Source organism: Mustelus asterias, chromosome 25, assembly GCF_964213995.1.
Source record: "Mustelus asterias chromosome 25, sMusAst1.hap1.1, whole genome shotgun sequence".
Classification (NCBI taxonomy): domain Eukaryota; kingdom Metazoa; phylum Chordata; class Chondrichthyes; order Carcharhiniformes; family Triakidae; genus Mustelus; species Mustelus asterias.
The window spans coordinates 42,532,499-42,545,866 of NC_135825.1; the positions used below are offsets into that span (position 1 = coordinate 42,532,499).

A 13,368-nucleotide genomic window follows, 5' to 3' on the forward strand; every position below is an offset into this window, starting at 1 on the left:
GCTGTTTATTAACACATCCGTTCTCGAGCACAGTCAGTACAAGACTGCAAGGCAAGCTCCACCCAGGGTAGAGCTTGAGTCCTGGGTTACCTGACCTATTCTCTGAAGGCGACATGCTCCCACATACATAACAGTTTTGGGCTCCATATTTAAGCAAAAATAAACTTGTATTGGAGGTGAAAGGAGTGAAAGTTCACTGGATTGGTTCCTTTCCCTTGGCGCAAATATATCTCAGTCAAAATAAATCAACATCAGCCTCAACAATTACAATCATACAGATACACGCCGACTGACACACACACACACACACACACACACATATATACACACAGACACATATACACAGACACACACACATGCACACACAGAAATACACATGCTCAGACAGACGCACACACATACATAGGGACACACAGGTATACACGGACACAGACATACGTGGACACAGACATACACGCACACATAATATGGACACATTATACAGGCACCCATAATACGGACACATAATACGTGGACACAAACATACATGCACCCAGACATATGCACACACAGACATACATGCACATAGACACACATATACCCACACACAGACACACACACGGACAACCATAATCACACAGACACATATATACACAGACACACACACAGACATACACGGACACATAATATATGCAATCAGGCATATGCAAACACAGACATCCACGCACCTAGACACACACACAGCCAAACACAGATGCAGAAATACGCACATGCAGACATACACACACCCAGACATACGCAGACACAGCCATACGTGCACACACACAGACATACATGCACAGAGACATATGTGCACACAGACATACACGTACATAGACATATGTGCTTCCAGACATATGTGCAAATACATAGTTGCACACAGATATATATGCATGTGTGAAATTTAGAATATTTCTTTATGTAATGAGTTATGAACTCAGTGTGAGATTGTGTTGTGTAACTGGCTCAAAACCAAAATTATGACTAAAGTATCTCACAAATATCCACACTTGTACACATACTAAAGAAGACATGTAACTAACTGAATCAAGACCACATTTATATTCTTCTACCATTAAAGAGAAGACTACAAAGAGTTAAATGAGTTCTTGCGCGAGGAACAGATGATGGTGGCGCTACAGTCAAAACATTCAATCATACATTTCAAAGTCAGACTCCAGGAGCATACCCCATATTCATGCCAGAACAAAGGTAAAACAGGCAATAGATGGCCCCAGTGGTGCGGGGTGACAGATTGCCAGGGACCCGGGTTCGATTCCCGGCTCGGGTCACTATCTGTGTGGAGTTTGCATGTTCTCCCCGTGTCTGCGTGGGTTTGCTCTGTGTGCTCCGGTTTCCTCCCACAGTCCAAATATGTGTAGGTTAGCTGCATTGGCCAGGCTAAGTTGCTCCTTAGTGTCCCAAGATGTGTAGGTTAGATGGTTTAGCCATGGTAAATGTGCAGGGTTACAGGGATAGAGTGGAGGAGAGTGCCTTCATAAGGTACCCTTTTGGGGTGTTGGCGCAGACTTGAGGGGCTAAATGGACTCCTTCTGCACTGTGGGGATTCTATGGAGGGATGGGAGATGGTGATAAGGGAAAATAGATCAAAAGTGGGATAAAAATGAATCAATGGAAGAAATGAAAATAAATTGATAGAAATAAAAAAAATGTGAAGATGGAGAGGAAAATTCACAGTCTGAAGTTGTTGAGCTCAATGTTGAGTCCAGAAAGCTGTCAGTGCCTAATCAGAGGATGAAGTAAGTGGTGTTCCTCCAGTTTGCATTGGGCTTCACTGGAACATTGCAGCAGGACAAGGTCAGGCATGTGGACATGAAGCAATTATCTCAGGAGTCTTCAGGTACAGACCAATCATTTATTAACCAGTGCATTGAGCGAGCACCACATCAGAGAAAGGCCTCTGAAGCAGACTCTATCCCACTGGAAAACTGAGACATTATCTCCGGCGAAAAACCAGATGAGCAGTCTTTTATCTTAAATTCCGACATTGCCTCTTTTAGATTCACATTCAACAATTTATAGGCTGTGAGGCAGGATTTCTGTTGCTCCATAAATTATCTGTCTTCCTAATCTCTTGTTGTTACCAGGATTGGTCGTGTGCTACCAGCTTTGAGGTGGTACAGAGATTATCAGGCATTCAAGTTCTTTATGCCGGCTGGCTGCTTAGCCACATAAACAGTCCTTGCCACATCATCATGTTCTTTTACCCTGATTGTGGAATTTCACTTAACCTTTCTAACAAATCCCTTTAGGAGGTACATAGAACCCCTGGTCCCTTTTGATGAGACATTTAACCCTTATAAAGACCCTTAAGAAACCAAACTCATTATTTCCATCTCACAATGTGTTGAAATGGGAAGCGACAGGAAGGTCTGGGTCCTGCTTGCGGACAGACCGAAGATGTTCTGCAAAGCAGTCACCCAGTCTGTGATGTAGAGTAAACAGCATTAGGAGCAGCGAATGCAATAGACCAGATTGAAGGAGGTGCATATGAAGCACTGCTTCACCTGAAAGGGATGTTTAGGACCTGGGAAGGTGAGCAGGGAGGAGGTAAAGGGGCAGGTGCTGTACCGTCGGCGACTGCATGGGAAGGTGCCGTGGGCAGGGAGTGAGGTGTAGGGAGTGATGCAGGAGTGGACTAGGGCATCCCGGAGAGAATGGTCCCTGCGGAATGCTGGCAGCGGGATTGAGAGGAAGATGTGTTGAGTGATGGCATCATGCTGGAGTTACCGGAAATGGTGGAAGATGATTCTTTGAATGCGGAGGCTGATGGGGTGAAAAATGAGGACAAGGGAGACTCTATCCTGGTTCTGGGAGGGAGGGGAGGGTGAGAGTAGAAGTGCAGGGGATGGGTTGGACACAGTTACGAGCTCTGTCAACCACAGTGGCTGCATAGGAAACTACACTCTCGTAAATTTGCGTATGCAGCCCTTAGTGATGAACACACATGGACAACTGAGTCTGCCTTGTGTCAAAAAGCACGCCTATCACCCTGTGACCCTAACTGTAAGATTTGATCAAAGGTCAGAGGTTACCCAAAAGGGGTCACTGAGTCACAAATGGTTTAGAATGATTCATTGAGACATGTAAGACAAAATCTGGTTGTATCACAGCTTGGTATGGCTCCTGCTCTGCCCAAGACCGCAAGAAACTACAAAACATCGTGAATGTAGCCCAATCTAGTGTGTGTTTTTTTTTGGCCTTTACTTTTGCAGTAGTTTTTTAAGTTTAAAGTGAAAACTGGAAGTGGGCTGCTAAGGAGTCTGGGAAGGGCTTTTTAAGCGCGTGAAGTATAAAAGGTAGGCTGCAGTATACAGCGGGCAGCGTCGGGAGCGGGCTGTGGAGTGAGTGGGAAGCAGAGTGTGAGTTATAAGGCTTTGGCTCACAGGGCTTAGGCAGAAAGGGCGAGCAGGGGTGAGTTTAATTCATTTTTGCACTTTCTACCTGGTACTGGCAAGGTATCTAGAGGGGATGGGTGTGCAGGCAGTGCTATGTTCCTCTTGCACTTTGTTTGAGGTGAGGGACGACGACAGTGTCCCTGCTGATTACACCTGTGGGAAGTGCACCCATCTGCAGCTCCTCCTCCTTAGGGAACTGGAGTTGGATGAACTTAGGATCATTAGGGACGCAGAGGTGGCCATAGACAGAAGCTTTAGGAGTACAGTTACTCCGAGGGACGAAAACAGATGGGTGACAGTGAGAGGGGCTGGGAGGAAGCAGTCCATGCAGGGATCCCCGGTGGTCGTTCCCCTTAGCAACAAATATTCCGCTTTGGATACGGTTGAGGGGGATGACATACCAGTGGTGAGCCGCAGTGAGAGGATCTCCAGCACTGTGTCCGTCTCTGTGGCTCGGGAGGGTAAGGGGCAGAGCGGGAGGGCAATAGTTATTGGGGACTCGTTAGTTAGGGGGATAGATAGGAGGTTCTGTGGCAGCAAAAGAGACTCACGGATGGTATGTTGCCTACCGGATGCCAAGGTCCGTGACGTCTCAGACCGTGTTTTCCGGATTCTGAAGGGGGAGGGGAAACAGTCACAAGTCGTGGTACACATTGGTACCAATGACATAGGTAAGAGAAGGGACGGGGATTTAAAGCAGGAATTTCAGGAGCTGGGCTGGAAGCTGAGAGCCAAGACAAAACATGTGGTCATCTCTGGTACGTTGCCGGTGCCACGTGATAGCGAGTTGAGGAACAGGGAGAGAGTGCAGTTAAACATGTGGTTGCAGGGATGGTGTAGGAGGGAGGGTTTCAGATACGTGGATAATTGGAACACATTCTGGGGAAGGTGGGACCTGTACAAACAGGATGGGGTGCACCTGAACCAGAGGGGCACCAATATCCTAGGAGGGAAATTTGTTACGGCTCTTCAGGGGGGTTTAAACTAATTTGTCAGGGGAGTGGGAAAAGGAGTTGTAGTCCAGAAGTCAGTGAGGGTGGTGAGGTATTGGGGAAGGTATCAGGGTCAAGGGTGGGTACCGGTAGACAGGAAGGTGGGTTGAAGTGTGTCTACTTCAATGCAAGGAGCATCCGGAACAAGGTAGATGAACTTGGGGCGTGGATTGGTACTTGGGACTACGATGTTGTGGCCATTACGGAGACGTGGGTAGAACAAGGACAGGAATGGTTGTTGGACGTTCCGGGGTATAGATGTTTCACTAAGTGTAGGGAAGCTGGTAAAAGAGGTGGAGGAGTGGCATTGTTAATCAAGGATAGTTTAACGGCTGCGGAAAGGCACTTCGAGGGGGATCTGCACACTGAGGTAATATGGGCTGAGGTTAGAAATAGGAAAGGAGCGGTCACGTTGTTAGGAGTTTACTATAGGCCCCCAAATAGTAATAGAGATGTGGAGGAAGAAATTGCTAAGCAGATTATGGATATGTGTGGGGGTCACAGGGTAGTTGTCATGGGGGACTTTAACTTTCCAAATATTGATTGGAACCTTTGTAGGTCAAATAGTTCGGATGGGGCAGTTTTTGTGCAGTATGGGCAGGAGGGTTTCCTGACACAATATGTGGATAGGCCGACAAGAGGTGAGGCCACATTGGATTTGGTACTGGGTAATGAACCGGGCCAAGTGTTAGATTTGATTGTGGGAGAGCACTTTGGAGATAGTGACCACAATCCGGTGTCTTTTGTTATTGCAATGGAGAGGGATAGGGCCGTACGGCAGGGCAAGGTTTACAATTGGGGGAGAGGTAATTATGATGCGATTAGGCAAGAATTAGGGGGCATAAGTTGGGAACAGAAACTGTCAGGGAAAGGAACGAATGAAAAGTGGAACTTTTTCAAGGAACAAATACTGGATGTCCTTGATAGGTATGTCCCTGTCAGGCAGGGAGGAAATGGCCGAGTGAGGGAACCATGGTTCACGAAAGAGGTGGAATGTCTTGTGAAAAGGAAGAGGGAAGCTTATGTAGGGATGAGGAAACAAGGTTCAGATGGCTCGATTGAGGGTTACAAGTTAGCAAGGAATGAGCTGAAAAAGGGGCTTAGGAGAGCTAGGAGGGGACACGAGAAGTCCTTGGCGGGTCGGATCAAGGAAAACCCCAAGGCTTTTTACTCTTATGTGAGGAATAAAAGAATGACCAGGGTGAGGTTAGGGCCGGTCAAGGACAGTAGTGGGAACTTGTGTATGGAGTCAGTAGAGATAGGCGAGGTGATGAATGAATACTTTTCTTCAGTGTTCACCAAGGAGAGGGGCCATGTTTTTGAGGAAGAGAAGGTGTTACAGGCTAATAGGCTGGAGGAAATAGATGTTCGGAGGGAGGATGTCCTGGCAGTTTTGAATAAACTGAAGGTCGATAAGTCCCCTGGGCCTGATGAAATGTATCCTAGGATCCTTTGGGAGGCAAGGGATGAGATTGCAGAGCCTTTGGCTTTGATCTTTGGATCCTCGCTGTCCACGGGGATGGTGCCAGAGGACTGGAGAATGGCGAATGTTGTTCCTCTGTTTAAGAAAGGGAATAGAAATGACCCTGGTAATTATAGACCGGTTAGTCTTACTTCGGTGGTTGGTAAATTGATGGAAAAGGTCCTTAGAGATGGGATTTACGACCATTTAGAAAGATGCGGATTAATCCGAGATAGTCAGCACGGATTCGTGAAGGGCAAGTCGTGCCTCACAAATTTGATAGAATTTTTTGAGGAGGTAACTAAGTGTGTTGATGAAGGTAGGGCAGTTGATGTCATACACATGGATTTTAGTAAGGCGTTTGATATGGTCGGCTTATGATGAAAGTGAGGAGGTGTGGGATAGAGGGAAAGTTGGCCGATTGGATAGGTAACTGGCTGTCTGATCGAAGACAGAGGGTGGTGGTCGATGGAAAATTTTCGGATTGGAGGCAGGTTGCTAGCGGAGTGCCGCAGGGATCAGTGCTTGGTCCTCTGCTCTTTGTGATTTTTATTAATGACTTGGAGGAGGGGGATGAAGGGTGGATCAGTAAATTTGCTGATGACACCAAGATTGGTGGAGTAGTGGATGAGGTGGAGGGCTGTTGTAGGCTGCAAAGAAACATTGATAGGATGCAAAGCTGGGCTGAAAAATGGCAAATGGAGTTTAACCCTGATAAATGTGAGGTGATTCATTTTGGTAGGACTAATTTAAATGTGGACTACAGGGTCAAAGGTAGGGTTCTGAAGACTGTGGAGGAACAGAGAGATCTTGGGGTCCATATCCACAGATCTCTAAAGGTTGCCAGTCAAGTGGATAGAGCTGTGAAGAAGGCATATAGTGTGTTAGCTTTTATTAACAGGGGGTTGGAGTTTAAGAGCCGTGGGGTTATGCTGCAACTGTACAGGACCTTGGTGAGACCACATTTGGAATATTGTGTGCAGTTCTGGTCACCTCACTATAAGAAGGACGTGGAAGCGCTGGAAAGAGTGCAGAGGAGATTTACCAGGATGCTGCCTGGTTTGGAGGGTAGGTCTTATGAGGAAAGGTTGAGGGAGCTAGGGCTGTTCTCTCTGGAGCGGAGGAGGCTGAGGGGAGACTTAATAGAGGTTTATAAAATGATGAAGGGGATAGATAGAGTGAACGTTCAAAGACTATTTCTTCGGGTGGATGGAGCTATTACAAGTGGGCATAACTATAGGGTTCGTGGTGGGAGATACAGGAAGGATATCAGAGGTAGGTTCTTTACGTGGAGAGTGGTTGGGGTGTGGAATGGACTGCCTGCAGTGATCGTGGAGTCAGACACTTTAGGAACATTTAAGCGGTTATTGGATAGGCACATGGAGCACACCAGGATGATAGGGAGTGGGATAGCTTGATCTTGGTTTCAGATAAAGCTCGGCACAACATTGTGGGCCGAAGGGCCTGTTTTGTGCTGTACTGTTCTATGTTCTATGTTCTAATCCATCACACAAACCAGCCTCCCATCAATTGACTCTGTCTACACTTCCTGCTGCCTCGGCAAAGCAGCCAGCATCATTAAGGACCCCACGCCACCCGGACATTCCCTCTTCCACCTTCTTCCGTCGGTAAAAAGAGGTAAATATCTGAGGTCACGTACCAACCGACTCAAGAACAGCTTCTTCCCTGCTGCTGTCAGACTTTTAAATGGACTTACCTTGCATTAAGTTGATCTTTTCTCTAGACCCTAGCTATGATTGTAACACTACATTCTGCACTCTCTCGTTTCCTTGTCTATGAATGGTATGCTTTGACTGTGTTGTGCGCAAGAAACAATACTTTTCACTGTATGCTAATACATGTGACAATAATAAATCAAATCAAATCAAATTCAACAGGCAGCTGGGTCCTGGGTCGCACACATTGTTAATACAGCATACCTGCTGTTTGCTACATGAACAAAAAAAAAGTTTATTTATTAGTTACAAATAAAACTTACATTAACATTGCAATGAAGTTACTGTGAAATTCCCCTAGTCGCCACACTCCGGCACCTGTTCGGGTCAATGCACCTAACCAGCATGTCTTTCAGAATGTGGGAGGAAACCGGAACACCCGGAGGAAACCCACACAGACACGGGGAGAATGTGCAAACTCCACACAGACAGTGACCCAAGCCGGGAATCGAACTCGGGTCCCTGTCGCTGTGAAGCAGCAGTGCTAACAATCTCCTCTTTGTCTCTAGTTGTCTATCAGGCTGACCAATCGGTTAAGCTGAAACGAGTATGGATCTACCTCGCAGAGCTGGCCTGTATTCTCACGTCCTTCTGCTTCTGGACTTTAGGGGCTTGTGGATATCTCACAATCAGTTGTGTGTTTAATGAACAAAGAGAGGACATGAAAAAATATTAGCAAGCAAGATTAAGGAAAACGCAAAGTATTACCAGTATATAAAGAGCAAAAGAATAGTTAAGGAAAAAGTGGGACCTATCAGAGGTGAAAAAGGGAACTTGTGGGAGGATGCAGAGGGTCTGGGAAGAGTTTTAAATGAATTTTTTGTCTCCATATTTGCAAAGGAAAGGGATGATGTGGATATTGTAATTCACGAGGAACAGTGTAAAATAATCATAACGAGTGAGGAAGTGTGAGAGGAGTTGGAATCCTTGAAAGTGGAAAAGTCATTAGGGCCGGACGGATTCCTCCCTGGAAAGAGATCAAGGAGGAAATAGCAGATGCTCTGAGGATAATTTTCCAATCTTCACTAGTCACAGGGGAGATGCTGGAGGAATGTAAATGTGGTTCCATTGTTTAAAAGGGGTACGAAAGAATTGTCAAACAATTATAGGACAGTTAGTCTTATTTTGGTATGGGAAAATTGTTAGAATCAATCCCGAGAGATCGGATAAACTGTCACTTAGAAAGGCATGGACTAGTCAGGGATAGTCAGCATGGCTTTGTTACGGGAAGGTCATGCCTTACAAATTTGATTGTATTTTTTGAGGAAGAGACAAGGAAGATCGATGAAGGTAGTGCAGTGGATGTTGAGTACATGGATTGTAGCAAGGCTTTTGACAAGGTCCCACAGGATAGATTGGTCAAAAAAATAAAAGCCCATGAGATGCAGGGTAATGTGGTAAACTGGATCAAAAGGAAACAAAGGAGAATGGTCGATGGATGCCTTGCGAATGGAAAGTTGTTTTAAGTGGCGTTCCACAGAGCTCGGTGTTTGGGACCCTTGCTGTTTGTGTTATAGATTAACAATTTGGATGTGAATGTGGGAGCCATGATTGGAGAATTTGCAGATGTCACAAAGATTGGCCGAGTGGTGGATAGTGTAGAGGATAACTATGATCTACAAAACGATATCGATAGTTTGGTGGAGTGGGTTGTAAAGTGGCAGATGGATTTTAACATAGAGAAGTGTGAGGTCATGCATTTAGGGCGGTCACACAGTTATTGGGAATGCACAATAAATGGGAGTATGCTAAGAAGAGTAGATGAAGTGGGAGATCTTGGCATACAAGTACACAGGTTCCTAAAGGCAGCAGTTCAAGTAGACAAGGTGGCAGAGAAGACATATGGAATGCTCTCCTTCAATGGCAGGGGAAAAGAATATAAAAGTAAGGATATAATGTTGGAATTGTATAAAACACTGGTGAGGCCACAACTGGAAAATTATGTGCAGTCACCATCATCCAGGAAGGAGCTCTGATGAAGGGTCATCTTGACTTGAAACATTGGCTCTATTCTCTCAGACCTGCTGAGATTTTCCAGCATTTTCTGTTTTTGTTTCAGATTCCAGCACCCACAGTAATTTGCCTTTATATAGGAAGGACCGAATTGCTCTAGAGTGCAGAGAAGATTTACTGGAATGTTACCAGGGCTGGAGAATTGTAGCTATGAGGATTGGAGTTGTTGGGATTGTTTTCCTTGGAATAGAGAAGGCTGAGGGGTGACATGATTGAAGTATACAAAATTGTGAGGGGTAGAGTTAGAGATGGACAGGAGGAACCCAGCAGAGAGTTCCAAACTAGGGGACATAGATTCAAGCTAAGTGACAGAAAGATTAGAGGAGACATGAGGAAGAACGTTTTTACACAGAGGGTGGTGGGTGTCTGGAATTCTCTGCCTGAAAGGGTGGTAAAGGCAGTTCATTTAAAAATTACTTGCATATACACTTGAAATGCCATCACCTACAAAGCTACAAACCAAGGTACAGATAGTGGCATTAGGCTGGACAGCTCCTTTTCAGCTGCTCGGGACTTGATGGGCCAAATGGTCTCCTTCTGTAAATTTCAATGATATGATCCTCCCTGTTTCCTATCTCTCTCTCGTTCACCCTCCCCACTCTCTATCCCTCTCGTTCACCCTCTCCGTGCGCTATCCCTCTCTCCCCTCATTCTTTATCCCTCTATCTTCATCCTCTCTGCTCTGTCTCTGCCTTTTCTGTTTAGGTTAACACTGAATAATATTTTTTTCCTGTGTTACTCCAGGTTATGTCACAGTGTGTGTGAACGCAGGAACTCTGATGTCGTGCTGTTCTGCTATGTTGGACCTTCCTGGAGTTGAATACTAAGTCTGGTCAACACACCTGTCCGCGCCTCTCAACGTTCCAAGTGATTTCACCAATTCTGGAGCATACCGTTTGCAGGATGGGTTTTGACATCTCTATCAAAACCCTTAAATTAGGAGATTGAGGGAATTCCAGTTATTGAGATCTGAGCAAACTGTGCAAGTATCTATTCTCCAAATTCCAAAATCCAATTCCTGCAGGATCCGTTAAGTCCAAGATCCCCCATCAAGTTCTCGGTCTACTTTTACAGTCCACGTGTTTGCAGAGTTGCAGCATTGTGAGATTCTGAAGAATTCCACTCGATTGTCCTTCATTACCTGGGCATCTCGTATCCAAGAGCAGCCACCTCCAAGCTGTACCCGCATCTTTGTTTGTAGCTCCTTCCTGAGGAACTCTTTCCCTGCCCCCACAGCAAGATGACAGTGGCCCATGGAGACAATGTTGATGAGTTGGCTGCTCTCCCAGTGCAGCCTCAGGACCTGTATGAGCCCGAGCAAGATCACGAGTGCTGTGAGCGAGTGGTGATCAACATCTCGGGGCTTCGCTTTGAGACCCAGCTCAGGACCTTGTCCCAGTTCCCAGACACCCTCCTTGGGGATCCCAAGAAGAGGATGGGCTACTTTGACCCTCTGAGGAATGAATATTTCTTTGACAGGAACAGACCAAGTTTTGATGCCATCCTGTATTACTACCAGTCAGGAGGCAGGCTGCGCAGGCCCGTCAATGTGCCCCTGGATATTTTCTCCGAGGAGATACGGTTCTACGAGTTGGGGGAGGAAGCCATGGAGATGTTCAGAGAGGACGAGGGCTTCATTAAGGAGGAGGAGAGGCCTTTACCCGAGAATGAATTCCAGCGCCAGATCTGGCTACTATTTGAGTACCCCGAGAGTTCAGGCCCAGCCCGAGTTATCGCCATTGTGTCTGTCATGGTCATTCTCATCTCCATCGTCAGCTTTTGTCTGGAAACTCTGCCCGTCTTTCGAGATGACAAAGAGAATGGAGCTGGAGGCAGGCCTCATTATAACAATGCCACAGCTCCTTACCACTCATCTCCCTTTGCTGACCCTTTCTTCATCGTGGAGACTCTCTGCATCATCTGGTTCTCTTTCGAGTTTCTGGTCAGGCTGTTTGCCTCTCCGAGTAAACCCGTCTTCTTCAGAAATATCATGAACATTATTGATATTGTGGCCATCACTCCTTACTTCATCACCCTGGGCACTGAGCTGGCAGAGCAGCAGCAGCAAGCGGGTAACGGGCAGCAGCAAGGGCAGCAGGCCATGTCTCTAGCTATCCTGAGGGTCATCCGCTTGGTCAGGGTCTTTCGGATCTTCAAGCTGTCCAGACACTCCAAAGGGCTGCAAATCCTGGGTCAGACCCTGAAGGCCAGTATGAGGGAACTGGGTCTCCTTATCTTCTTCCTCTTCATCGGAGTCATCCTCTTCTCCAGCGCCGTCTACTTTGCTGAGGCAGATGAAGCAGCTTCATACTTTGATAGCATTCCCGATGCTTTCTGGTGGGCAGTAGTATCCATGACAACGGTTGGGTATGGAGACATGTACCCCATAACCATTGGGGGTAAAATGGTGGGCTCTCTGTGTGCCATTGCGGGGGTGTTGACCATCGCACTCCCGGTGCCCGTTATTGTCTCCAACTTTAACTATTTCTATCACCGGGAAACGGAGAACGAGGAACAGGCCCAATACCTGCATGTGAAGAGCTGCCCGAACATCCCGTCCACCACTGATCTGAAGAAGAGTAACAGCACCTCCAGCATCTGCAAGTCGGAGTACACAGAGGCCCAGGAAGGCATTGGCACCGTTCGAGACCCCCCTGATCACAACCTTCACACTGACAATTGCACTTTACCAAACCCCAACTATGTGAACATCACCAAATTGAGGAGTGATGTGTGAGTGTGTCCTGGTTACACACTCAGGACACAATCTCACGGCTCTCGTGTCTGCTTGATGTGTCTGTAGCTTTTAGTGTTCTATATCAGAGCGTAAAATATTCACACAGTAACTGTGTCCTATTGAATCATCCCGATACATTCCAATCTCACCTCAGTGCTGTGTTTAATCACATAAGGTGCTGCCAACGTTAGATTAAACCAAATTAAATGGGACAGTCCTGTTCCTGCATCTGACAGCCACATGTGTAGCAGGTGTTAGATAGAAGCCATGGAATCTTCACAAGTGTAACCCAGTTAAGCGTGTTTACCTTAAACAGCCAATCTTTACCATAGATAATTGATCCCTCTACCTGTATTTATTATACTCTATTACTAAAATTATACATGAATCACAAATGTTTGCTGTTGTCCCAGTCACTTATTTCCACACTCAGGCTTTTTCTGCTATATGTTAGAAACACTTGGGCTCCTGGGCCAGTTGTAGTTCTCCAGCTCAGTGCAATGAATAACTCCAACATGTTCAACACCGCGCTCCTCTCTCGCTGCTCCCTCACTGCTGCCAGGGTTCCTATTTACAGGATTATCTGCAGCGATCATTTCTCAACATCATTCACAGCCAACATGTCCATCAGTGTGTGGATGTGGGGAATGAGGGACAGGCAGCTGACATTTCATGCTCCAATTGGAAGAGATGTCACAGCATTTGGGATCATTTTGGACAAATGTTTGAGGCTCTAAAGAAACTCCAAGGTGAGGAATTTCAGCTGTGATTTTGTACAAGGCACCAGATTAGTAAAAAAGCAGGAGTTAGTGATGACAGTCTGGAGAATTGTTAAGAGGCAGATTAATAACAGCATCACCTCTCTGTGTTTGATAAACACATTGCGCACCATCTTGGTGGCAAACACTTCATTTACTGAACTCCCTGACAACGTGTTGTTTCTGCAGATTCGAAAGGCTGTGATCAGATTTCAATGTTGACTCTGATTGAA

At 46.2% G+C, this 13,368-nt stretch overlaps 1 protein-coding gene across 1 annotated transcript; it reads left to right on the plus strand.

Moving 5' to 3' along the window:
* Positions 1–10,396: 10,396 nt before the first annotated feature.
* LOC144479283 (potassium voltage-gated channel subfamily A member 2-like) lies at positions 10,397–12,715 on the plus strand. The gene has a single exon (XM_078197963.1). The coding sequence runs from the start codon at positions 10,881–10,883 to the stop codon at positions 12,375–12,377; it is 1,497 nt and encodes a 498-aa protein (XP_078054089.1). The 5' UTR covers positions 10,397–10,880; the 3' UTR covers positions 12,378–12,715.
* Positions 12,716–13,368: the final 653 nt, after the last annotated feature.

Excerpts from the sequence above, each read along its gene's own strand:
- LOC144479283 (XM_078197963.1), top strand. The coding sequence starts at position 10,881 with ATGACAGTGGCCCATGGAGACAATGTTGATGAGTTGGCTGCTCTCCCA.